The sequence below is a fragment of the Lynx canadensis genome, chromosome B1, assembly GCF_007474595.2.
Source record: "Lynx canadensis isolate LIC74 chromosome B1, mLynCan4.pri.v2, whole genome shotgun sequence".
NCBI lineage: Eukaryota > Metazoa > Chordata > Mammalia > Carnivora > Felidae > Lynx > Lynx canadensis.
The window spans coordinates 35,246,178-35,273,406 of NC_044306.2; the positions used below are offsets into that span (position 1 = coordinate 35,246,178).

General features: G+C 45.9%; 1 protein-coding gene across 1 annotated transcript; it reads right to left on the reverse strand.

Moving 5' to 3' along the window:
* SLC39A14 (solute carrier family 39 member 14) lies at positions 1-27,143 on the reverse strand. The gene is given in 18 exon segments (XM_030314457.1): positions 1-3,250; positions 4,722-4,837; positions 4,840-4,854; positions 4,857-4,901; positions 5,939-6,146; positions 6,265-6,453; positions 7,194-7,316; positions 9,280-9,302; positions 9,305-9,448; positions 12,424-12,610; positions 14,364-14,393; positions 14,395-14,534; positions 14,537-14,641; positions 18,108-18,206; positions 18,544-18,657; positions 21,409-21,479; positions 21,625-21,727; positions 27,071-27,143. Coding segments are annotated over 18 exon segments (1,932 nt in total). The 3' UTR covers positions 1-3,103.
* Positions 27,144-27,229: the final 86 nt, after the last annotated feature.

A 27,229-nucleotide genomic window follows, 5' to 3' on the forward strand; every position in this document is an offset into this window, starting at 1 on the left:
TTCAGCAGTATAGAATATAGCTTTATTTATAGAATCTTACAAATAAAACATTTACAGTCCACATAAGTTATTTTCTTTTCTAATTTATCTCATAACACCTGAGTTGTTTAAAAAAATACTGTGATGGAACTGCAGAACTGTAAAAGGAAATATGAATAAAAACCTCACCTCTCTTTTGCAAAAATCAGACAGCTTTTAGTCTTTTAAGCAGATTTCCACAATACTACCATCTCTTTGGAAGAGGACTTACCAAAAACAAGTCTTAGGATACCCAAACAGAGATGCATTCTCTTTTAAACCCAGGGTGAAGGACCAAACGAGGGAAAGCCCCAAGCTGACACTAGACACAAAAGACACTGAACACCTCAGGGGGCAAGGACAGAAGGCAACTCGCACTCCAGGGCAAGAGTAAGAAGCAGCACAACCCTGCTCCTGGGTCACTGCTCCCGCATGGGACATGTGCTTTCCTTGCTGATGTTAGGAGCTGGTCATCTGGGGAAAGACGCTGAAGAGGACAATGCCGGGGGCAAACAAGACCTCACAACTTGCTACTCCTCAGACTTAATAATATGTACAAATGCTTAAAACAGCAAATCTAACACTTAAAAGTCAAAAAGGAATCGCCACAAACTTCTACGCCTGAGGCAACTCTGCTGCCAATGGCAACATTTGCTCGCTTGTACTAGCTTGTACTATCCGAGCGCCTCCACCCCTGAGTTCCAGCCAGCACTGGCCTCTGGGCCAACTACAGTTTAAAGAGAATTTCCCTTTGAGGCAGCGGTCTATAAAAGGAAAGTTCTTAAGTTAATATGGATGTGCACGAAAAGGGAAAGCACCCTACTACTTCGTATTTTATTTTTTAATTTGTTAAAGATTACATTTTCAAGCTCTTCTCCTAAAACTAGAAACCCACTAACTCTAACTTAGTATTTTACTCCAAGAATAACGGTATTTGTTAGGAATGGCAGATCTACAGGGAATGCTAAAATTATACATTTCATCTATCAATGTGAATTAGGGAAAGAAAAATCTTGTAAAGTCTTAAAGTTTGAGTGTTATTTGCTACTAGCTCCTGAAAGCAATGTCAGACACTGAGGAAAATAAAACAGAAGACAAAGAACCGTTTTAAAACAGTAACAACAATAATAAAAAGAATGATAATATAAAAGTTAGATTCCAACATTCAAGGAATTGGTTCTTTGGTAAAATTGGACCATTAATCCTATCAGGAGTCAGTCCTGATATTTACTCTAGAATCTTGAGAACTCAAGTTTTCCTTCTTCTTCTTCAGCCCATTCTCAAATCTATCAAAGTCAACAGCAAGAGAAGGAGACAAACTTATAAAGCATCACCAGTAATTTTCCCACGCATACTCTTTTTCAAGACTATTCCTGGTTTGAGGGCCATTTCCCAAGAAGAAAAAAAAAACAAAATAGATGCTGCTTTTAATTACTGTATAGTGGAAAGTCTTCCTGTGTAAGAACAGAAAAACTCACAGGTGTTGGCCACGACCAGCACTCGTCAGTCACGCACACAAATCAGTCAGTGAACACAGCCCCTGGGCTGCAACTGTGGGCACCACTAAGAAAGGCTTCTGGAGAGACTGGCTCCCCAAAGTGGCTAAAGAATCTCACATTATCAATATGATAATAATAAATCAATTCACCTAGTGAACCTGGAGATGAGCTCCCCTTGAAGCCAGAGTTCTGAGGAGAGGGCTCCACAGTGCCTGAGGCTGGCCTACAGTCTCTCGGACAAGTCTAAAAATCCATCTTCTGAAGAGGGTTAGAGCAATTAATATTCAGTTCGGTACAGGACCCGCCCTTTCTTGTTCGGGGTGAGGAAGGAAGGGGAACCCAGGCCATGCCGCTAACACGTACTCTCAGCGTCATCAGGAAGCCCCTATTCTGCAAGCATGTGCAGTGCCCCACCCAAGTTCTGGACCTTCCATCTCAGAATTCTATTGCTCATACTTTTATTTATGTAATTAGCAGATCCTAAATTGTGCCCACACCGATTCCATTGCTGATCACCTCTGTCTAAGAAGCCCATAAGCTGCACTCCATAAGTGCACAAGTAAACTTGCCACTTTGCAGCGGAAGTGTTGACTGGGGGAGGGACATTTGTGCAGTCTCCCCTCTAATACAAGATTGTAAATGTGCTCCAAATGTGCTTCTAGGGAGGCAGCTAAAGTTGCTCAGAAGATGGGAGAGGGAAAGGGGAGGTGGAAATGACAGTGAAACCAATGGATTTCTTGCAGGTCTCCATTCTCCACCTTCCATTCTGTCAGTGTCATTGTGAAAGAAGGGGACGTCCAGGCAACAGAACCCGCACAGCAGCTCACCAGCAGTGAGCCCTAGCTCACCCATACAGCCGTGAAGCGCCAGCTGCAGCCACAAAATCAACATCGCAGCCCAGTGGGAACAAGTGACTGCCACAACAGGACACACACTGTCAGTTCTCCTCGTCCCCCCCCCACTCAACTTCGGGATGATCCTTGCCTCCTCTTGCCCTACACATGTGTTCTAACTTTCAGGTCTTTTTGAGAAAACAGGCAACTGAACAGACCTTGAAAAAATAGGAGGGATTCTTGTCTCCTGTACCTTTTCTGTAAAAACAGGTGAATTTATTCCAAAATGGGTCATCTTGAGGTCTAGGACACACATTTAGATTCACAGGCCCTTAAACTACAGATTCACCTCCTGGTATTTCTAACCAAGTCATGAGCACTGGCTATATTTTTGCATTGTAGGGCAAGGATTAAAAAATTTCTCAGTGCTGGTTCAAAGAGAAAGAGGCCAGGGTAACCAGGGAAAAAAGTTAGGCTTGTCTGCTAAGTAAGCTGCATTCAGGTTCCAGGGTCACTCTGAGAAAGGGGGAGGAAAGGCAGAGAGGCACTATCTAGAGACTGGTTACCAGGGCAGCTTATTCCTAGGATTGAGCATGTTTAAAAACAGCTGACATCTGAATGCGGGAATACAGTCCGTGTCACAGTTTTTAATACAATTGCCTCTTCTGAGGTGCGTCGTGGTTGCCGAGTCCTTGGGCCAGGGATTGGGCAGCCAAGGGCCAACTTCCAATCCCAGAGGCTCCTGGCAGGGCCCTACCCAATCTGGATCTGCCCTGAATACATAGTGAGGACCAGCATGATGGTGAAACCAGTCAGGAGGCCCAGGTTCTGGATGACAAAGGGGATCAAGATGCTGCCATTTCTTTCATCCTCCTGGCAGACCTCATTCATCTCAGGGAACTGAGAAAGAGGAGAAAAACAAGAGAGCTGCAGTTTTTCTCAACCTGGTACGTCCAGGACGACTCAGCAAGAGAGAGATAGTATACCGAATCATCGTTATGAGACGTATCCTAAAAATATTTGTTAGAACATTAACACAACAATTGCCATATGATTAAACTTATATATGTTATCTACCATTATATAATATACAATTATTATATAGAGACTATGTAGTTAAGATATATGACTATTAGCAGCAATAGCCTTCACAGCGTTTGCCCACGGTGGCTACCACTACTTTTCAACTATTGAGGTAAAACAGTATTATACGTGCATGTAGCCCTGGAAAGGTTTAGATGCTGGCTAAAAAATTACTGCTTTGATAAAAATAAATTTTTTGCTGTGGACTTTAAAAACATTTGAGAAAGTCTTTTTGTTACTGCTGCTGCCACCTCTTTGGGAAATTGAGCAACTGTGGAAGGAACCAGAGCTTGGGGCTGTAACACTCCTAGGACTCAAGGGCCCCGCTGCTGGCCAGTAAGGCAGGGGACAGAGAGCGGACGGACCTTCTCATTCAAGCAATCCAGAAAAATGTCTTAACTGTGGGGGGTGGGGGAGCTCCCCACAAGAGAGGAGAGAATCTAAAATGCTTCCAGGGAGTGAGAATGGGTCATGGTGGTCAGCACTCTTATCACTGCAACAAAAGTATTATTTTCGAGGGACATGGAAATAATTCATGCAAAATATGACTTCAAAGAACAGGTCATGCCAACAAACAAGAAATCAACCTCGTTATGCAAAATATAATGAATAATGAAATACCAATCAGGTATTTCATTAGCCAACTCAAAGCCACTTAAAGGGCTACACCAAACATCAGCGGGTACCGTTATAATGCATGCTTTCAGGCACCGCTGACACTGGCAACACTCATTAAGAAGCGTTGAGTTGGGTTCAAGCATCTTCTTTAATAACATATGCTGGTAAGTTTTTTTGTCCTTTAAAAGCTAATGTCCTCCAAATGAGTGTGCTTCAATCCTGAGGCAAAGTAATGAAATGTTTTTCATCTTATCAAGAAAATAACGGACTATTTTAAGTTTTTATTCTACTCTTATATGCTGGACCACATTTATACACAGCATGAGGTAAGTCAGGTTCTTTACAAATGGTATTTTGATAGATACTGTATTATGTCTGTGCCATATGTGTGCCCACTCTTTTAAGGACAATGTTATATTCATTTGGATAAAATGTGATGTGACAACTGATTTAAATAAAATACTTGCTTCACTTAAAAAAATAAATAAAATCTAATGTCCTCTTAAAAAGCATTGAACTATATGCCTTAAATAGGTGACCTGTGTGGTATATGAATGATTCCTCAATAAGCTATTATGAACAAACTAACTCATGTCCTCTTAGCTGCCTCCCCTCCAAAGAATAACCTAGTGCAATTCTGCCTACATGGCATGAACTATGGAAGACTTACCATATCAGCCAGAGCAATATACAAAAACATTCCTCCAGCCAGTGCAAAGATCCAGTTGGCAGAGAAGTGGCTGCCAGCCAGGATGCCAAAGGCCAGACCCACGTAACAGCAGCAGAAAGGAAGTTGAAGAAGGAGCCTGCTGGATACTCATCCCAGCATTCAGCAGGATGACAAAGTCTCCTAAGGCGGGATAACAAGAGGGAACGGGTGTGGAAGAGTTACACCAGGTCACGGACAGAGAGCACAGTGAGGACAGACTGCTTGAACTATACATAACATCTGGGTGAAAATCAAGACAGCCTCAGACCTGAGAGCGCAGGGACAAGTCTAAGGCACCCCTCCTCTTCACCTCTTCACATCTAGGAGTGGTCTCCATTTGCAAAACTTAGCCGCATACTTTCAGCCTAGAGGCTGAAAATAATGCACAGGATTTTCAACATAGCCAACCAACTAGCAGTTGCTAGCAATTGCTCTTTTGCTTGATGGTGAAGTAGAAGTTTTTTCTCACAACTATACTGAATGATGTTTTTAGGAAACAAAATGGAGACTGAGAGAAGTTAAGTAATTTGCCCAACGTGACAAGCCAGTAAATTGGCAAAGGTAGAACTTGACCTTGAGTCCCTGAGCCTCCAAAGTCTAGGTCTTTTATACTCTTGCTCTGCTAAAACTAACCCCCTAACTCCAGGTTCATCTACTTCTTCCACCCACCAGACCTCTAACAGACATCTCAGCCTCTGGAAGACTAATAGGATGAGGGGTGCCTGGGTGGCTCAGTCAGTTAAGCGCCCCTCTTCGGCTCAGGTCATGATCTCATGGTTCATGAGTTCAAGCCCCACGTCAGGCTCTGTGCTGACAGCTCAGAGCCTGGAGCCTGCTTTGAATTCTGTGTCTCTCTCTCTGTCCCTTCTTCGCTCACGCTGTCTCTCTCAAAAATAAATGAAAAATCTATGAGGTAAGTATTATTATTAACCCCATTATAGAGGTGAGGAAATAGCACAGGATATGGACTGGGAAGGGAAACAAACATCCCAATAAAAATCTTCATCATTTTCAATGATCAATTTTCAATTATGAATTCAACTGGTAAGAATTGGTGGTTAGATTTTACCACAGAGAATGTGTTAAGCAGTTACAACAAGCATTCTGAAGTTGGGGGCGGGGGCAGTGGGACACATGAAGGGTGCTGCAGGGGACGCCAGCAGTGCAGGCACACTCACCTAGCTCATGTGGGAACTCCTCGCACAGGATGGCTACCGAGGTACTGATGCCTTGGAAAACAGACACGGTGAAGGAGGCACCAATAGCCAGGCCATCGATGAAATTGTGGAGGCCGTCACTCAGGGTGATCATCCAGGCCAGAGTGCCAATATCAGAGTAGCGGACACCTTTCAGCCAGTAACAGGCACTCTGGGAAGCCTGCAGGTCCTACAATAAAGCCCATCCCCACGGCCCCAGGTCAAAGGATGAATGATGGACCTTCAAGGTAGGCCCGAATCATCAAGGCCATTACTGGTTAAAGGCCAACAGCAGATGGCCCACTGACCTGGACAGAGAGTGAGCCCACGATGACCTTCTCGTCCATCATGGGGGCCTTCCCATCCTGCTCACTGCTGCAGTGCTGAGGAATCATATGGTCCAGATCCCCGTTCTGCAGCTTCTCGGTCACCCCCTCCTCCTGGTCCTTCTTGGAAGGAAGCGTCTCAGAGGCATAATGGCTATGTCCATGATGATGCTGGAGGAACCATGGGGAAGGATCAGCATGACACTCACCAAAACCACAAAGCTTCTTGAGCACTGGTAGGTGCTCCCAGCACTGGGAAGACCTCATTCCCACCATCAGAGAAAACATAAGCAGGCAATGCACACAGAAACCAAGGGAAAGCTGTTATAGAAAGCTGAACTAAGGTGAATGTAAGGGCTTAGTGTAGGACAGAAATCAAAACAGTGACCTCATGGCCATCACTTGGTCCAACGAGGTGGTATTGCTAGTGAGGTTTAGAGCTCCTCCGTTGCACTGGATAATGTTATTCCATTCGGCAACTGATCACTGTGTGCCAGGCACCCAAAGATACCTTTTTGGAACTATACCGCAACAATCATTCCTCTGTTCTCTGCGGTGGTACTTCCTATGTAATGACTATGTACCAAGCCCCTCCTTCACCTCCTAAAGTACAAAAGGTATATTAAAAAAATAATCTAGAATAAAATGAGGGGATACACCACTGCCTAGCAAAAGGCACACAGGGCCAGATCGGGCTTCTGGTCTGTCCTCAGCCTTTGCTAATATCCTTGTGAGGGGAGATGGGAGATCTATTCCTGAAATCTGTCGGTTATAATCCACTCTTGGGGGAAGAGGGGGGACAGCAGGTAAGCTCACTGCATTGGTGACACCACTACCAAGACATACAGACATTTCTCAGATGGATGCTTTCCCTACAAGCACTTTTCCCTTTACTAACAATTAGGCCTCACCTCATTTTTCTGTTTAAGAAGCATCTTCAAGATCTTCTCTGTGAAAAAGAAAAGATAAAAGCCCCCAAACACCACCGCAGACTTGGAGACATAATAATCTTCCAGAGGGTTGAAACCAAAAGCCTGTGGACCCAGGAAAACAAAATGAGTTTAAGAAAATAAAAAAATCTCCACGGGTCCCCTCTCATCTCTTAACCACTTCCTTGATTCTAGGAAAGGAAAGAGACGCACTCATTGTGATAGCTCTGCCGCCTTACCCCTTCCTGCCCTTCTAGCAAAATCGAGCCCTTGACTTTCCTTCATGCCATATCACTAGGGCCTGTTAGGTTCTCTCTAGCTCATTTTCTGATGCAAAAGATCAGTCCCCTTTAGAATTATACTCCCAAGAACAGCCTTGGATATGGTTTTCTACTTTTAATTAGGACTCTGTCTTCATTTTTCCTTTGCTACAAGGGCAGAACCTGCCTGCAAATTCCATACTTAAGGAGACACTTATGTTTATTTCCATTCCTTATCTAATGTTCCCAGCTGATCTGCCTGTAAACACAAAGAGAGATGGTGTAATTATACTTTCTAAAATGGGAAATCCATTCCCCAGTTAAATAGTAAGAATTGTGGCATCTTCCTGACCGCAGACCTTCCAGTGACCACAAAGCCAAAAAAGCAGACTGTGTCACTGCACATGTCAATTTTGGGTTTTTGTTTTGGGTTATTTCTGGAAACTTCACTTATCAAGGGGGGCAAAGAAGAATCCATTGGGAAAACCACTGGAGTAGGAATCAGGAGAATCCCATTCTCAGTGATATTCCTGACTTGTGGTGGGGCCTTGGGTAACTGTCCGGTGACTTGCTCCCTCCATTTTCTGACAAGAAGCAAGCCTCTCAAATAAACCAGCCTTCTCATGAATAGGTCAAAGATAAAAGTGACCATAAGCACCAGGAACGCTGGGCTGCTTAAAAGATGTTTCTCCTTCTGTTTTAAAGGGACAAAATCCATCTCTACTCGCTTGTGTTGTTTTCTAAGAGACATAAAGGTCAAGTTCTAGTATGTCAAGAAACAACACACAGGCCCAATTTCCAGGAGAGGCAAATCATCTTAAGGAAGTGGAGTGAAAACTGTCCATTGACAGTTCTCTGCAGGAAGCCATGAAGAATGGCAGAGTACAAAAGCATGGCTTTAGCAGTTCTAACACCTGGCCTCTAGGATACGTTTTCTTGTTCTCTATTAAATGGGTAAAACCCTACTTCTCTAGACATCAGCTGATCTAAGAAGTCAACTAGGAAAACACAAACCACATCATGGAAAACATAAGGTACTATCAGAATGTGGCATCGTCTCTGTGCTTCAACTCTGGCTCGGCCCAGGCCTGTCAGACCACCTACAAGGAGACACCTCCTGCATATACTCATTAGCAGGTCTACTGCAGAGATTACACCAAATCAGATGAAGCTTCTCCAAGGCTGCCTGCCAAACATTACAAAGACTAAGCTCCTCCTGTTCTGTGGAGATTTTCCCACTAACCTTGGCAAAGGTGCCATCAATGTATGCGAAACCAGGCCATTTTATTTAGATTACCTTTGTCCCAAAACAACCTACTGCGGAGAACGGATCGTTTTATTGAGACCTAGGGATTCTGTTGGTTTTTCTGTGTGTGTGCCTGCAGCCTCAAATCGGGAGCCATCAAGTGATCTAACTGCACTACATCTTTTCACCCAGCAGTCAGAGAGCATGAACCAGGCACCAGGCACTTTACAAATACTAACTCGTGTAGCCCTCACAATGCCAATGTGGGATCAGTCCTATCATTTCCCCCATTTTGCATATGAGGAAACAGAAGCACAGAGAAGTTCAATGACTTGCCCAAGGTCACAGAACTTGTAGAAAGGTAGAGCTGGGATTCCTACCCAGCTCCCAAACCTATGCTATGCTGCCTCCTAACTCATGAGTCGATCTCAACTTCACTTTCCACAAGGAAGGGACCTCCTTCCTATGCCTTGTGTAGAAGTAGAGGGTGCTCCCGCTATGCCCCGCGGTCCCCCCCAGAGATTGGCATGCTCCTGTGTGAGAAAGCCCTGGCTTGCCATACCTCGGGGATGAGCTGGAAGAGGCGTTGGAGTAGAGGGTTCCAATCGCCAGAGCTATGAAGTAGAGCAGCAGCCTCTTGTAAAAAGTCTTCTTCATGAAGGGCACCACGCTGGCCCCCATGAGGGAGCAGAGGGAGATGACGGTCACACAGAGGAGACCGTATCCCCACACTGCCGTTGGGGGAGAGCCAGCCCCACCCAGGACAGGGAGAAGGGCAAACGCCCCATTTCACAGCGACCACCATTTAGGGGAAACATGGGGTGGAAAGGACGGGGAGGCAACGAGGAAGGTTTTGGTGGATATTAACAAGGAAACAAAAAAGGAAAATCAGAGAGACAAGTAGGGAGGGAGAGAGAAATAGAAAATTTGTTAGTGATTCAAGTCTGATGAAATTTCCTTCAATCAGTTCAGAAGAAATGAAGAGGAATTCAAGGTGGCCTTGGAACCCCTGGCTCCCACCCCAGCTGCTGCCTTTGGTGGCCCAAGTGACACCTGGAGGTGCACCTGCCAGCTGGTGTGGCTGTAGGGCGGGGCACTGCCTCCTCACACAGCTGAGGTGTGCTCAGGCCTATCCACAGGCTGCCCATGGCAGACTTTGGACTCAGAGGGCTCTCTTCAATAGGAAACAAGATCAAGGAGACAAAGAGAGCTCATTGTGCTGGCTGCCATGTTTGCTTTTCACATCTGGCTTATACCATATAGGCACACGCACTTCCACCTGGACTTTGTTTTATCTTGCAAAACCAGACCAAGTCAGACGTGCAGGGCAGATGGATGGAGAACCAGTAAAACCCAATGCCCGTGTAACTTAGTTTCTTAACTTCTCAGGTTTGTTTGTCTCAAGTTTGTTTCCATTTGCTCCGAGAGAACTCCAGCATGGAGGACAGAGTTCCAAGATCACCTTGTCACAAAAAAGATCTCCTCTATCATTTCCCAGTGTCACACACTCCAGGTAGGACAAAACTGAGCCAGGATGAGGCACTCCCCTGGGAGCCCCAGGGGTGGAGCATGTACAATTATTGTTTTCCATTTAATAAGCAACAAGGCATTTCATTTTGAATCTTTAAAAAATAATTCAGTTTCTGGAGCTGAAAAAAAAAAATAAAAGCCCAAGATGAGGTCTCCCCTGGAAGCACTTGTTAGATTCATGTGGAGTTTTGAGATAACATGGAGATAGTTACTCTTAAACCAGATTTCTTCTCTCACTTAGAAGGAACAGGCGAGGCCTGGGCTTTGCGTCTGGCATCTATTCTGGTAAGAGTCTTTTGATTGGCAAAGGCTGGGCAGCTAGTGACATGGGCTCTTTATGAAAGGCAGCTGCCACCAATCCCCAAGGGGGTCCCCACACAATCACCCCTACTGCATGTGCACAGCCCTGCCTGAGCTGACAGAGTGGGCAGACTATCAACTTGGGTCTTTTTTTTTTTTTTTTTTTTTTTTTAGCTCCTCAGTGGTCACAATTAAAAAGCAAAATTAACAAATATTTCAAACAGTCAAGTAAGGGCACCAGGAAGTCAGTCCTATCCCAGGAAAAAGTCAAGATGCAAGGTATGAAGGCCTGAGTGCCCCTTTCATTTATCTTGGAATTTTAATTTGTTTTCGTTAAATAGTTTTTGTTCTATTTGGCTCTCTATGCTACGAATTATGGCCTACTTGGGTGGGGCGGAAGGATCCCTCACTTTTTAGGCCAATTCTATTGACCAGTTGGTAACCTCTTTTCCTTCCACCTCATTCCAGATGGGTGATCCCTTGGTGGCCATACCTGAACACTGTCAGGGCCTCTACTCAAAGCACGTACAGAGTACCAGGACTTGGACAGTGACCACCAGCTGCAGTGTTCCTCCTGAGCCCTGCAAACGGGGCAGTGGAGAGGCAGGGACTGGGAAAGGGAGGCTGAGAGATCTCCAACAGCGAGGGCACATGCGGAGAGCCTTGCATCTGACATCACCTGAAGAGGCCACAGGCCAACCTGGGTGCCCCAGGAGGGAGAGAAGTCCCTTGAGATCCAGAGTCAGAAGTCATTTGTGTTCCCTGATATGAGGGAGAAGTGAATGTTCCAGGTGGCAGTTGTCAGGAGCCTCGGAACACATGGTGGGGGCAGGGCCATTAGGTAGGGGCTCAGCTGCAGGACCCCCAGGGAAAGAGGACGCGCAAGTTTCTGTTCTACTGCACCTCTGGGATGAGCTGGAAGAGCGCGTTAGAGAGCAGCGTTCCAATGGACAGGGCGATGAAGTAAGTGAGCACACGGCTGAAAAATGCTTTCTCCGTGCACGGCAGGACGAGGACTCCCAGCAGAGAGGCCAGGTTAATCAGTGAAACACTGAGGAAGCCAAAGCCCCACACTGTGGAGGAACAAGAACAGACGAGGGCCTCCATTACTGAGGGTGGGGGTGCTCTTGCTGCCTGGGGTGGCCCATTCTCAATTCAGCTACCATCTGGGCAGACAGAGAGCACCAACCCGTCAGTACATTAACGGTTGAGTCCATCTCTTGCTGGGTGCTGTGGAGAAGTCTGAAAACAACCCAGCAAAGTCACTATCCAAAGAAGCTTACCTTTTAGATGGAGAAGCAAGTGAAAACAGTAAAGTCCAAAAAACCATAGGAGTGAAATGATGATAGCAGGAAACAACAAAGGCAGCAAATGCTAGGTACCAAGGGGTGGGCAGCGCACATCAGTGCGACAGGATTTCAGAAGGGCAACCCAGGCCCGCAGGAGTCACAGATACTCACAGACCATGGTGAGTCCACTGTGGCTGGAGCAGAGGTACTGGGCAGGGTGGGGGAAAGGATAAAGTGGGCTGGGGGCAGCTAAACTGAAAACAAAACAAAACAAAAACAAACAAACAAAAAAACCCAAGGCCATTAGTCCCTTGTAGTTTAATAAAAACAAATGAAAAAATAGCCAAAAAAACCCCCAGGCTGGTCCAAAAGCCCAACACTGAACATTGAGCAGCCGGTCTGACAACATGCTGGAGCAGTCTTGGGAATGCAGAAGGTATCAGTGTAATCATTACTCTGATTCACTCCCCTAGTGGTGATGAGCTGGTCACTTGTGAGACCTTCCGTGAGTGGCACCATCTATCAGCCCAGGGATCCACGTGACATGAGCACGGCCCCAGGCCCCTGCCTTCCTGTCTTCAGCTCACCTTCAATTGCGCTTGGCTTCCCCTCTTCTGTCTGCTCATCCTCCTCATTCTCCTGGTTCTCAGAGGAGCAGGCTCGGGAATCCAGCTGCTGGAGGATGGTAGGGCAGAACTCCTGGAACTCTCTCCTTCCAATCCGTGACTGGTTGCTGAAGTTGTGGGCAGCAAAGAGGTCTCCAGAACTAAAACACTGAGACAAAGTGGGAGAGGCAGGAAGCCTCTCAGAACCCAAAGTCACACCTCACCCCTTGTAGCAACCGACAGCCTTCCACGAGAAAATGAAGATGGAACCCTTCCTAATCTTGGGGAATCTGCAGACTAATCTCTAGGAACGAGAGCAAGGTAGTCCCTAAACTTGAAAAACTGATAGGTAATCTCAGAGATCAGCCATGCAGTGAAAGTCACACACTTTACACACACCCATTCATACAGGGCTGCCCAGAAGGTCTGGGAACAACTGAATTCCAATCTTTGTGACCAGGGTGTGGCTTGTGGAAAACATGATCTATTTGCATACCTGAAGAAACAGCTTCATTCAGATACCAAATCTGGCTGCACATCACAATAGCTGAGGAGCTGTTATATTAAAATGCAGATTCCAGATACTGTCCAGAGCTGTTATTGAGCACTGGCATCTAAAGAAGAACATCAGTCCCAAGACCCTAACATGGTGTCCCAGTCTGAAGAATGTGTTGACAGAGATTAGCGGAGGAAGGAAGGAAAATCTAAAGATGCAGTGTACGTTGGAGCAAGTATGGGCTGGCCAGAGGACATGACGCTCAGTCCCTTGGGAGGTGTTTAGGTTAGTACTCTCACATACGTTCCTGTGGAACACTGCAGTTTTACTTCTAATTATACTTTATATACTTACACATCAGTCTTTATCTGAGGCGGTTTTACATGGAGCCGTCTTAACAGCCCTCTGGGTGTGGTGACAAGTGAGAGCTTCTGGGCCTACAAAGCTGAGGGCTGGACTCTGGTGACCCCAAGCTACTGCTGCCGTGCCAAGGGGCCCTCTGGGGTCAGTCTGCAAGAGCCTGTCAGGGCAGCCTTCTCCCCAGCTCAGACATTACCGCGTGCCTGTGGTTCTGCATCCAGGCTGCCTGGCCCCCTGGCTACGTGGCCTCTCCAAACTGTTCTCCTTCAGGCTGAAGCCCCCGGATGCCTAACCCACGAACCTCCCTCGATTCCTCTAGCATACACTCCCCTCCCTGTCTCATTTCTCAACTCTATGAAGACTATCCAGCCCACAGAATTTAACACTTCATGTTATTATCAGATGACTCTGTTCTCAGTTGGTTAAGCTCCCCATCGTGACAGCAAACTCTTCAACATGACTCATTTTTCTCTTTCTCACAGTCCTCAGCACAGGGAACAAAGCAGATATATAAAGACACTGCTGGCTGACTTACATTTGGCTGCCACGAATAGCCTCAGACTAGGATTAGCAAAGATGACATGGAAGAAAGAACAAAGAACCTGGGTCCCAGTCCTGAGCCCTCCAGGAGTCACCGTGAGACCCTCAGTATTGCTTTCTAAACAATGAAGACTTTCCACCTGCACCTGAGGTAGTGTCAGGTTCACCTGGGATTGCAGGCAAAGGGCCTTGTAAACTGTAAGCCCTATGAGAAATGCTAGCTGTCAGGGAGCTCCGGCTTGCCAGCGGTTCCAGGTGATCCCAGTACAGCTGCAAGGAAATTTGTGGAAGGCCGAGAACCCCCACTGACAGCTCCCTCCGGTAAGGGCTTCAAAACAGCCATTTGGGAGGGCAGGAGGTGCTGCTGGGGACTCAGACTCACTGACCCAGACAACAGGAGGAAGAAGAGTTGGCCCCTCTGCTCTGCCATCAAGGCTCACCTGCTCCAAGCTGCTTGGGCTCCCCATGCCTAACCAGACTGTGACCCTAGGAGGGCAGACAGTGTTCAGCAACACGGGAGCCTTACCGTCGAGAGGTTCCTCTGTCCCTGCAAAGGCCTGGGTGGCCATGTCCCGGCCCACTCCACATCCAGGTGGTTGAAGGGCCTTCAGCTCCTGCAGGGTAAGGCGTTCCCCTCCCCCATATCGATGCAGGAGGTCCTGTAGGAAAGAGGCTGCGCTGATGGCTGGTGTCCCCGGGACATAGCATGAGCTTCAGGAACAGCAGCACTCCATAAGCTGAGCAGGCTCAGCAGGAAGCAGTCAGGGAAGGCTGGGTGTAGCAGCTTCCTGGTGGCAAATAAGCCTGTAAGAAGGAAAAGCAGGTGAGTGAGAGGCTCCAGAAACCGACCCTCTCCTCTGGCTTCCCCACCAGACATGGCAGCCTTACTCCAGACAGCCTTCCCTCCCCCTCTAACTCTTTACCCTTCCCCTAATGCCTCTACCAAGCTTTTGAGAAAAACACTTCTCTTCAAAGCATGGAATAAAAAAATAATAAAAGGACAAATTCAACAGGTTTGACTAAACTAAAAATACACAGTAAAAACTACTTGATTATGCTTAAAAAGTTTTTATCTTTTAGAGATTCAGAATAATTGTGGATTAAAGGATATCTTACCTGGAACTTGCTTCAAAATAACAAAGGAGGGAGTAATTTGCATTGGGAGCATAGATGAGACACAATCAGGCATCAGGCATGAGTTAATAACTCATGAAACTGCTCAATTAGGTGAATGGGAATTTATTATACTATTCTAGTTTTTTTTTTTTTTTTTTTTTTTTAAGTAGGCTCTCTGCCCAATGTGGGGCTTGAACTCACAACCCTGAGATCAAGAGTTGCATGCTCTACCCACTGAGCCAGTCAGGAGCCCCTATACTATTCTACTTTTGTACATTGGAAATTTCTCCAAAATAAAAAGTTAAATTATAAGTAAATAAATAACAGGGCGCCTGGGTGGCTCAGTTAGCTAAGAGTGCAACTTGGCTCAGGTCATGATCTCGAGGTTCATGAGTCCGAGCCTTGCATGGATCTCTCTGCTGTCAGCACTGAGCTCACTTAGGATCCTCTCTGTCCCCCTCTGCCTAACTTGTTCTCTCTCTTTCTCAACAACAAACAAACAAACAAAACCTACAACTAAAAGAGGGGAAAAAAAATAGACCAGGGGAATAAATACACCATCAAACATGACAAAGGTTTACCTATACTGCCTAAATTAGAGAACATGAAGAAATACTGAGATTCTCTCGTTTGTTAAGATAGAAACTTAAGGGGGTAGAGAGATGGGCAAAACAGGTGAAAGGGATGAAGAGGTACAAACTTCCAGCTATAAATAAATAAGACACAGGGATGAAAAGTACAGCTTGAGGAACATAGTCAATAATTCTGTAATAATTGGTATAGTAACAGATGGTGACTACACTTACCTTGGTGAACAATGTGTAACGCATATACATATTGAGTCAATATGTTCCATACCCAAAACCAATACATTGTATGTCACTACAGTTCAATAAAAAAAGAATACAAGTTTAAAAGATGGACAGTGTTATATTGCTGCTTACTAAAATAGCAAAACAGATTTACAAAAGGCACACCTGAATGTTAGTGAGGTTTAAACAACAGAGTAAGATATGGCTGGTGGCTATATAATCATGAGACTCGAAAAGTTATATGATAATAAAAGCATTTCAATCCTTTGAATTATTAAGTCTACCTTTGGAATTTATACTAATAGAAGCAATCCAAAACTACAAAGGCTGTAGGCAGGAAAATTATGATCAAGCAAATTATATCCATTTCATTGAATAGTATGCAGCTATAAAAAACGAAACCATGAGTTTCATGTAAGCAAACAAGCAGAACAATTATGTACAAAAGTAGGAAGTGAGAAGGAACAGGGAAACATACGCCTAAAGTAGCAGGGCTGATGATTTTCTTTCATTAATCACTTCCTCAGTATAGTTATAATTTAATTAGTGAAATAAACAAATACCAGGTAGGGAAAATGAGCCTCCTATTTAATCCAGACCCGGGAACCCCATCACTACAGGTGTTTCCATACCTCCCAGGCTCCCGGGGCCCTGGCACTCTTCTCACCGGATCACTCCACCACAGGGTCTTTGCTTGTGACAGAGGAGCTAGAGCAGAGTGGTTAAGAGTAGGCTTGTTTGGTTTGCATCCTGGTTCTGCCACTTGTTTACAAAGCGTGCGATCTTGGGCAAGATATTTAAACATTCTAGAGTCACTCGCAGTAGTGATGCAGGGGTGCCTGGCTGGCCCAGTCAGTGGTGTGTATGACTCTTGCTCTTGGGGTTGTGAGCTCGAGCCCACATTGAGTGTAGAGATTACTTAAATAAAACTTAAAAAGAGGAGTGATGCAGCTTACCCTGGCCTTTGTGTCAGAAAGACCTGGCTTGAATTTCTGCTGGCCAGATTAGTGACCTTGGGCAAGTTACTTAGGCTCTACCTGTTTTCTCATCTATAAAATGGGTACGCACCTCACTGAAAATTTAATGACATGAGCTACAGCAAGTCACCAAGTGCCTGACCTACATACAAAAAGCACTCAATCAAATGTTGTGATTTGATTATAATTAATCCACTTTGACTCCCTCCCAGCCCAGATACTGAGCTGCTAATGGAACTACTGGGAATATCCCTATGGCTAACTTTATTCCAGGCCTGTAGCACACATATCCCACAGGTCTCCCCAACAAATATACCAGGGGACATTCCAGGCTTTAGCTGCCACACATGGGGCATGCACAGCATCTGGAGACAGAAAAATATCCCTCTTCAAAAGAATGTACTTTGAGTCACACAAAGAGATGGATTAGCCATCAGCCAAAATAGGAGTGAGTAAAGTGTTACTTTGAGACTAACAACTCTCAAATCTACACTGAGAACCAGAAGTTAAGTTACAGTCAGCAGGTGGGATCTTAGGCTGAAATGGCTAAAATCCACTGTACAAAGAAAACTGTCCTCTACCTGGCCACACTATAATCTGAGGCATGTGTTGTACTATCAGAGCGATGGAGAGGAGGGCCGCATGGATTTGGCAAAGGAGGGCAAAGAGATGATGAGGTCAGCAGCTGGTGGCACCAGCACCAACACCGCTAAGCCCGTGACAGTTATGGATTCCTTGAAGAGAAGCTGGGATACTTATCTTCACCTAATAGATGAGGAAACCTGGTTTCAGAGATTAGGAAACATGATCCATAGGCAACAAGTAGATAAATTTTTCATGAACTGAAGCCAGTCTGAATGATGGGAAAGTCAGCGTACTCTGAACCACTTCACCGCTGTATGGAGACATAAAATACGCACCCTGGTCCCCAAGGAGGTCCGCAAAATCCTGCAGGTTCTCTAGGCTGCTCTTCCCAATTTTATTTGTTTACTTATTTAAGTAAATTAAGTAATCTCTGCATCCAACGTGGAGCTCGACCTTACAACCAGAGATCAAGAGTCGCATGCGCTACTGACTGAGCCAGCCAGACACCCTAGCTCTTCCCAATTTCTATCAGCCCAACAAGCACCCCCAAGTCCAGGCATACATGCGCTGAAGACCTGTGCAAGGGACCCCCACAGGTACACGTTAGAGGCTAGCCTGTGTTACAGGGTGCCTTCTTTCTGTACAATCACTTTCAACAAAACAACGGTCCCCACTTCAGCTATATTTCTCAAATTTATCTGCAGCAACTCCAAAACATCCAGGACAAACAAACAAAATCACTTCAAGTGTGAGACAGTCCACATAACTTGAAAAGCTTGCCTGTCTGGGCATTCATGTCAAAGTAAGCATTTACAAAGAGTATCTGTTCTCCGTTAACTCCGCGGCCCCTTGGCCCCTCGGTGTGGCCAGGAGAGCCTCCTGAAATGCACAGGCAGAACCTCCTGCCTGACCCAACACTCAAGACATGACCCACTCCCCCGAGAATCTAAAAACAACTAGGAGGGCAGTTCAGAAGTCCTGGTCCAGGGATCTTGGCATTGCTAAAGACACTTCAAATTCAAGTGACCCTGGCCTTTTGGCAGACACAAAAGGGGAGCTTTCTGCTCCAATGGAGATTTTTTTCGTTAGCTACTAGTTATTCTTAGGGGAGAAAAAGAGTTTATAGAAGATTGTCTGGAGGAAAAAAAGGAGAGAGGAAGAGAACACATACAGCTCTTGATGCAGCTATAGGGTGAAGCTAGGCAGGGGTCCTCACCACATGGGCCCAGCTGTGGGAGGAAGCCCGGGTCTATTAAGGCTGTGGAAATGGCGGGCCCCTGGGTGGACTCCCCCCAGTCCCAGGAGCCAAGCCAGCTGCCCTCAAGGACACCTTCCAGAGTAGTAAGAAGAGTGAACAGGGCAGGGCATGAAAACAAGCTGGAAAGAGACAAAGGCTCGAATGTGCTCTTGGCTCAGAGGACCAGGCCCTCCCACTAAAGACAAGTTGGAGTCTCTCCACTCCTTTGTTCACCTGGCTTGGGTTCAAAGAAGTAAATTATTTTAGTGCCTTTAGGTCTGCCTCCAAGGCGCCAGAGCAATCCTCCTAGGGGGAAATAAAAATCCTAAAAGAAAGTCAGCAACAGATGCTTGCTCTCAGACCTTCTGTGAAACTTTAGGTTTCTCACCATCTTGGAGGCTCCTGAATTAGGATTCCACTTGCCTGCCATCCCTTCACTGGATCCAGAAGTATCTCATCCTAAAAATGGCACTTCTGTCCCGTGGACATAGTTTAACTATCGTACTTAACAGGCTGCTGGTTATCTATGCCCATTTACTAGAGGCAAAAACATTTACTTCTAGCTAGAGTGTCAAAGCAGCGACTGATTATGATGCTTGGTGCAGAGGTTGGACATTGGGACCCAACGAGCCTGGGAGTGCCAGGCTTCCAAACATCCACTCCCTTCCCCGACTACCAGCTGGCCAAAGAGACCACCATTCTCACTCACTCTGGGAGCCTTCTGGGTTGAGGAATGAACACGAAGATGAATGCTCCAGAGACAAACATGGGTAAGGAACAACTGTTTCCAAGGCCACTGGTAAGCCACAGGTAATGGGTGAACAATGTTGTCTGTAAACCCACCTACTTGTGCCTATTCTGTGCCCCTCAAGGCATGGGGCTATGTGGGAGCACAACAAATTATAAAGCTAGAACTCTTAAGCTGAGGTCTTACCTGCAGGTCAAAGGGTAGCAATCAGAGGAAGGGCAGCCTCACTAGGTTTTTACAAAAAGCACTTAAAATTGAGAAAAGGTGATTGTCTATACAAAAGAAAGACAGAAAGACAGTGACCATGGGGGTTGAAGGGGTGGAAGAGGAGGTGTGGGTGGAGGGAAGGGGAAACTATAGTGATAGAAATGATGGCTCCCCAGAACCCCTGGCCTTAATGAATCACCTTAAGCTTTCCCCTCAATTGTTTTTCTCCCCCACCTAAAATCCAAAGGATGTCAAAAGAGGTGTCTAGTTCTCTATGTTCCTCTTGGGAACAGACAGCAAGGACACTAAGGTACCTATGACCTCAGTACACATTCAGGGCTCCAGGCCTGTGACTAGCTACAAGGCCCCAACTAGCTACAAGGCCATTCCCTGCTCCCCTCAAGGGTTCTTTCCTGGTCAACAGTTCACTTCTGTAGAACACCTTCAAATAGTTTGGTCTTTCTCCAGTCTCTACCCCCACCCCATTCTAAGGCTGTGACCTGTCAGCCCAGTAGGAATGTCTCCCCAGGAGACACTCCCCACTAATGGTTAACTATTGCAGATGGGTCCAGGTGACCCAAGGGGGCAACATTCCTGAGCCTCCATCAGGAGTCGTGCAAAACCCTGAAACTTGCAGACAAAAGACAAAGCCAGGAGGAGGGGAAGAGGAGGGGAGGTCTTGAGGAATCAAATCCTCCCTCCCGCCCCAGCGTTCAGTCTTAGTGGGTCCAAGTACCAAAGAAGTGTACTTCTAGCTTTGGCAACAGAAGGACCACTGGACCTGGTATGAGAAGACCAGTTTGCAGCAACTCCAAGCAACGCACTGAGCTCACTAGATCTGTTTCCTTAGTTCAGAAAGAGGAAATAAACATGCAGAGTTTGAGTATTAATATAAGTATGTTGAAACATTATATGAAAATAAAGACTTCTGAGTTAAGATGGAGAAATGAAACTGGCATCACAATTTTCCTTCCCCTGATCATTGATTGATATTTGAGTACCAAGGGGCACCTGGGTAGCTCAGTCAGTTAAGCATATTCTTGATTTAGGCTCAAGTCACTATGCCAGGGTCATGGGATGGAGCCCCATTGTCGGGCACCATGCTGAGTGTGGAGTCTGCTTGAGATCTCTCTCTACCCCTTTGCATGCTCTTTTTCTCTAAAATTTAAAAAAGAGGGGTGCCTGGGTGGCTCCGTCGGTTAAGCGGCCAACTTCGGCTCAGGTCATGATCTCGCGGTCCATGAGTTCGAGCCCTGTGTCAGGCTCTGTGCTGACAGCTCGGAGCCTGGAGCCTGTTTCAGATTCTGTGTCTCCCTCTCTCTCTGACGCTCCCCCGTTCATGCTCTGTCTCTCCCTGTCTCAAAAATAAATAAATGTTAAAAAAATAAATAATAAACTTTGAAAAAAATGTTTTTTTAAATAATAAAATTTAAAAAAGAAATTTTTTTTGAGTAAAATCAGAAAAAAAAAAAAAAAGAGAGAGAAAAAGAAGACACCAACAGCAACCAAACACAGAGATGGGCATAATCTGATCAATAACTTCAAAACCAGAGGCAAGTTAAGAAATGCAGGAGCGGGGCGCCTGGGTGGCTCAGTTGGTTAAGCGTCTGACTTCAGCTCAGGTCACGATCTTGAGGTCCATGAGTTCGAGCCCTGCGTCCGGTTCTGGGCTGATGGCTCGAGCCTGGAGCCTGCTTTGGATTCTGTGTCTCCCTCTCTCTCTGCCCCTCCCCCGTTCATGCTCTGTCTCTGTCTCAAAAATAAATAAACGTTAAAAAAATTTTTTTAAAAAAAAGAAATGCAGGAGGCACCATCCATGGCTTCTCTCCTAGGCCTGGCCCAGCCCTCACAGCCACAGCAAGGACAGAGGAGCCAGAATTCTCACTGACCTCTCCTAAATCTGCAGGCAAACAACTGCCAAATCTTTTTCTCTTCAATTAAGGAGTAGTGGGAAAAGTTGCTGGGAAACAAACAGGTGACACTGGAACAAGAACAATGAGCGACTCTCCTGGAGGGAAATCAGGGCCCCAAGGCCACATACTGAACTGGGGAAGTGATCCAATTCCCAGTGAGTATTCCTCCCCTTCCAACAGACCTGAACGCACCTCCTAGATACGTGGCCGCCCACGCCATGGGGGCTGCTACCAAAACCCAGAATCTGGGGCAGATCCAGCTCCCCCACCGCAGCTCCTCTCCACTCGCTACAGGCTACAGAAAACAGGACATGAATACCCGGCCCTCAACCCTACTGTCGTTGTGGTGGAGGGGCAAGTCAGCCTCAATGTAGTGGGAAGAAAGTCTCGTTTTAGAGCCGACAGAACCCAAGAGCACTAGCATGAACACGATGAGAATAGCAGGCGAACCATGCAAAAGACAAAGATGTCGACCCAAAGTAAAACATTAACTCCAGAGAAAGCAATTCCTCACAACTGCTTCACACTGCAGAATAAGTTAATTAGAACATTAATGCAATAAACCAGAGCTCAAGGTGAATTAGGGGTGCCTGGGTGGCTCAGTCGGTTAAGCCTCCGACTTCGGCTCAGGTCATGATCTCAGTTTGTGAGTTCGAGCCCCGCATCGGGCTCTGTGCTGACAGCTCAGAGCCTGGAGCCTGCTTTGGATTCTGTGTCTCCCTCTCTCTTTGCCTGTCCCCTGCTCACACTGTCTCTCTCTTTCAAAAAAGGAATAAATGTTAAAAAAAAAAAAAATTTTTTTTTAAAAGATGAAATTATAAAACAAAGTGACATCAAAGGGGATGCAGGCTTACTAAAAAAAAAAACAAACAAACAAAAAAACATCACTAAAGAACCAATAAATAAATAATCATGAACAGAGAACAGAATTCTGTCAGTAATTTAAAATAGAAATACTGACAAAAGAAGGTCTGAAATAACCACAGTGAATGTAGAAGGAAAAGACAGATTAAAACATGTAATGAGGGTGGCTCAGTTGATTGAGCACTCAACTCTTGATTTTGGCTCAGGTCATGATTTCACAGTTCGTGGGATCGAGCCCCATGTTGGGCTCTTCGCTGACAGTGTGAGGCCTGCTTAGGATTCTCTCTCTCCCTCCCTCTCTACCCCTATCCTCCACTTGCATTCTTCCTCTTAAAAAAAAAAAAGTTGGGGCGCCTGGGTGGCTCAGTCTGTTAAGCATCCAACTTCGGCTCAGGTCATGATCTCACAGTCTTCGAGTTTGAGCCCACATCAGGCTCTGTGTTGACAGCTCAGAGCCTGGAGTCTGCTTTGGATTCTGTGTCTCCCTCTCCCTCTGCCCCTCCCCTGCTTGCACTCTCTCTCAAAAGAAAAAAAGAAAAAAGAAAAAAGCAATGAGGAGCACCTGTCTGCCTCAGTTGGTAGAGCGCATTGACTCTTGGTTTCAGGATGGGAGTTCAAGCCCCACAACTTAAAAATCTGATGCAGAATGCTGAACTTAAAAAAGACATTTTTGGGGAAGCTGGGTGGCTCGGTCCGTTAAGCATCTGACTCTTGGTTTTGGCTCAGCTCATGATTTCATGGTTTGTGAGTTTGAGTCCCATGTCAGGTTCTGCACTGACAGCATGGAGAATGCTTGAGGATCCTCTTTCTCCCACTTTCTCTGCCCCTTCTGTGCACTCGTTCTCAAAATAAATAAATAAACTTAAAAAAAAGACATTTTCAGGCATCTCAAAGAAAAATTTTCCCCCAAAATATTTTACTACAAAAATTGATACATATTAAAACTTCTCTTAAGTGGCAGAAAATTCAGACAGACTTCATCTTCACCAGAGCAACCTTCAGTATCAGAAGAAAAGGCAACAATGTTTACATCATTGAGAGACACAGTGAAGGAGAAACCCACATATATTGTTCCCAGCCAAGATGTCACACAAATCTATAAGGACAACAGGCAGAAATTTTCAAGCATGAAAGATGTCAGAGGCTATAGTCTCCTTCCCAGAGTGAAAAAACAGGAGAATGAAATTAGCTAATAAAAATAAAGGTCACAGGAATGCAGAAACCATGATAATGCACTGATGGTAAACATTAAAGCCCTTCAAAAAAGAAATGAAGGTTGAGTGTCTGACTCTTGACTTTAGCTCAGGTCATGATCTCACGGTTCGTCATATCGGCCCCAAGTCGGGCTCTGTGCTGACGACTCAAAGCCTGCTTGGGATTCTCTCTCCCTCTCTCTCTGCCCCTCCCCTGCTCAAAATATTCTCCCCTAAAAACAAACACACACACACACACACACACACACACACACACACACACAAATACACACACACGGGATTATGGCTACAGGACAGAATCTAAATGCTACAGAAATGGACAAATTCACTAATAACAATTAATACAATCAAAAGATGAGGGGCACCTGTGTGGCTCAGTCGGCTAAGCATCTATCTGGCTCTTAGGCTCAGGTCATGATCTCACAGTTCGTGAGTTCAAGCCCTGCATAGGGCTCTCTGCTGTTAGAGTGGAGCCTACTCTGGATCCTCTGTCCCCACCCTGTCTCTGCCCCTCCCCCATTTGCACTCTGTCTCTCAAAAATAAATAAAACATTAAAAAAAAAAAAAGATGAGGGGGTACTGGGTGGCTCAGTTGGGTAAGCAACCAACTCTTTTTTTTTTTTTTAAAGTTTATTTATTTACTTTGGGAGAGAGAGACAGCACAAGTAGAGGAGGGGCAGAGAGAGAGAATCCTGCTTGGGATTCTCTCTCTCTCCCTCTCTCTCTGTCCCTGCCCCACTCTTGTTCTCTCTCAAAATAAATAAACTTAAAAAAAAAAAGTGCAAATGCTAATGTCCTCATCTTTCATAGCAGAGTCAATAAATACTATCTAAAATGGGTAGTTAGAGGGGAGCTTGACTTTGGCTCAGGTCATGATCTCATGGTCTGTGAGTTCCAGCCCTGCTGTCACCACAGAGCCTGCTTTGGATCCTCTGTCTCCCTCTCTCTCTGCCCCTCCCCTGCTCATGCACTCTCAAAAATAAATAAAACATTAAAAAATATAAAAATAAAATGGGTAATTATAGATATGACTCACAAAGTTTTTTAAAACCTCTTTCATGAAATAATCTCTTGGCAAAAAACATTTCTTTAAAGCTTAAGAATTCCTTTAATTTTGCTAGTTTTCTTTTCTTCTGTTATATTCAGGGAAACTTTAAATACTTTTTTACAGGATTATTTATTTCTATATGCATGTATCCATGAGTATGCCTGGAGGGTTATCCAGAATAGTATTCATTTAATAGTAGTGATGACTATTTGAATGGTGGGATTTGGAGTATTTGCCTTTTTTTTTTTTCTTTACTTCAACTCATTGATGGGAGGTGGGGGTATGGCAATACAAGAAAATACGGGTGGTTATTTTTATAATCATGGGGTTAGGGAGAACTTTCTAAGTATGGCACAAAACGTACAACTTGTAAAAGCAATGATCAATACATCAGACTACAAACACTGCCCAGTGTTCTATAAATAATGAGCATACTCCCAGTGTTCATGGTCAAACTAATAACGATACAGTGGTCTGTTTAAGTACCAACAGACCCACTTAGAAAACCAGTCGTCTCACAGAGTGGTCCTCAGGTAAATACCACCCTACTGGCTCTCTGGAGTTCAAAGAATTTTGAGAAAAACTACCCAGTCTGCGGCCCTCCCCACCCACCAGATGAACACCATCCAAGAAGCCACTCTCCTCCAGGGCAAGCTGAAGCCCCTTCCCAAGTACAGGGCAGTGTAGCCAGCAGGCGGCCTCACCCAAGAGGCCCAGGACTCAAAGGGCCCGTTCTTCTGCCCCCTCCGGCCTTCTGCTTTTTTAGCTCTCTTACAAACCCTAAAAGGACGTCTTCTCTCCTCTCAGCTCCCACTACCAGATCCTTAGCCTCAAGCTTTGGCTCAACTAAGGCCACCCACCCAGCATGGGAGATTTCCAAAAACAATGCAGAAGGTCTGGGGACAAGGAGGAGGGCGGTGTTACCAGGAGGCAGTGCCTTTTTTACTTAACCCAGGAAACCCCATCACTGGGAGGGGCAGGATGAGAAAACACACACACAAAAGTGGGGACACAGAAGCAGGGAACAAAATTAGAACCAGCAGCTTGCTGCTCCCTGTTGGGTAATATTTACTGAGCCCCCACTGTGTGTGTCAGTGCCTGTGGGAGGGAGACTGGGAAGGGCAGAGCCTGGTGTCGGGCCCAGTACAGACAGCTGGAGGTGGGGCAAAGGGGTGGGGGTGGGGTGGCTGGCAGCTGATTTAGCCACCTGCTGAGCCCTGAGTGAAGGAAATGACTGCCAGGTCCAGGCGGCTGGACTAGTAGGGGAGAGAGGGAGTGCATTTGCCAGGCTCCACCGTTCAGCAGAGAAGTCTTCCAAAACTAACTAACTGAGTCACGCAGCCTGGGGAATAGTGGCCAGCTGGGGCTTCCCCACCAGAGGCCAGGGCAAGAGTCACCGCTGTTCTGATCATTCATCCATCACCACTTCCCAGACACTCAGTTGCAAAATTCTGACCTGTTGTCCCTTAAGTCCACTCCTGTTTGTCAGGCCATGTGGCTCAGGAAACATGGTGCTCACGTCCACCACTTACGTCACCTGCTTGAAGCAAAACTCTCTGACTTGTTATTTGAGGTCAAATAAATAAGAAAAATATATCATCTAGTGGCCAAATCATCAGACAACATGACAAGTTGGGCAGAACTGGGTTCAAATTTGGGGCCTGCCACAGGGACACTTACCGTGTGTCCCCAGCACAATTAAGCTATGAAATGTCCCACCTCGCAGGGCACTTTGGTAAATGAGAGAGCTTAAGGGTCATAGCTTTAGGTCTGTTCCTTCTGTTCCGTCCCCGGAGCTCTGAGGCCAATCCCTTCACCCAGAGCTGACTCCTGCCTATTCTCAGAAGGCAGCTCAATTATCTCTTCTTCCAGGAAGCCGTCTTGGACCAGACTTTGAGGACTCTTTTCCAACTACTCTGGACTCCTCATTATCTGGTCTCCCAGGGATCCTTCCCAACAGATTTTTGTTCCTTGAAGGCAAGGAGGGCCCTCCTTTAGCCCTCCCCAGAACACAGTGCCTAGACCAGTGCTGGGCGAACAGGAAGAAGCAGAGGATTTCTGCTAGAAGGCATGGAGTCGTCACTCCTACACCCAGATAGGAACAGTGAACTCAGTGCTTCCTTCCAGAGACATCCTGTCGCCCCCACCTGGGGCCTACAGACACTATCTGAAGTCAGTGGCCAACACCACTCACTCTCTTCCAGACTAAACAATCCCCATTCCTTCAATTTCAGTTATATTCATTGAACTAAAAGCTACCTACACCCATCAGACTCAAAAACTGAGTGCAAGAGTTAACTTATTCAAGACATATTCATTGCATGCTGGCTTCATACGAGGAATAACGCTCGGTACTGGGGATGCCTAGTACCTGTCTTCACAGAGCAGGGAAAGCGAACAATTCAACTTGTAAGAACAATGATGAAAAGGTTTCCCTGCTGTTCAGGGTTCAGTTAGGCTATTTAAGCAGAAAGGGATTTTGTGTACCATATTAAATGGCTTAGAGAATCACGGGAAGAGCTAGAGAAACACTGCCGATGGAGGAGCTCCTCCCCCAATCGCAGTACAGAGATGGCTGCTGCCATCGTGTAGCTAAGGCATCAAGAAGCTGCCTGCTCCAGAATTAGGTCAACCCTGCCACCGTCTAACACCCACAAAATGGACATCCTGG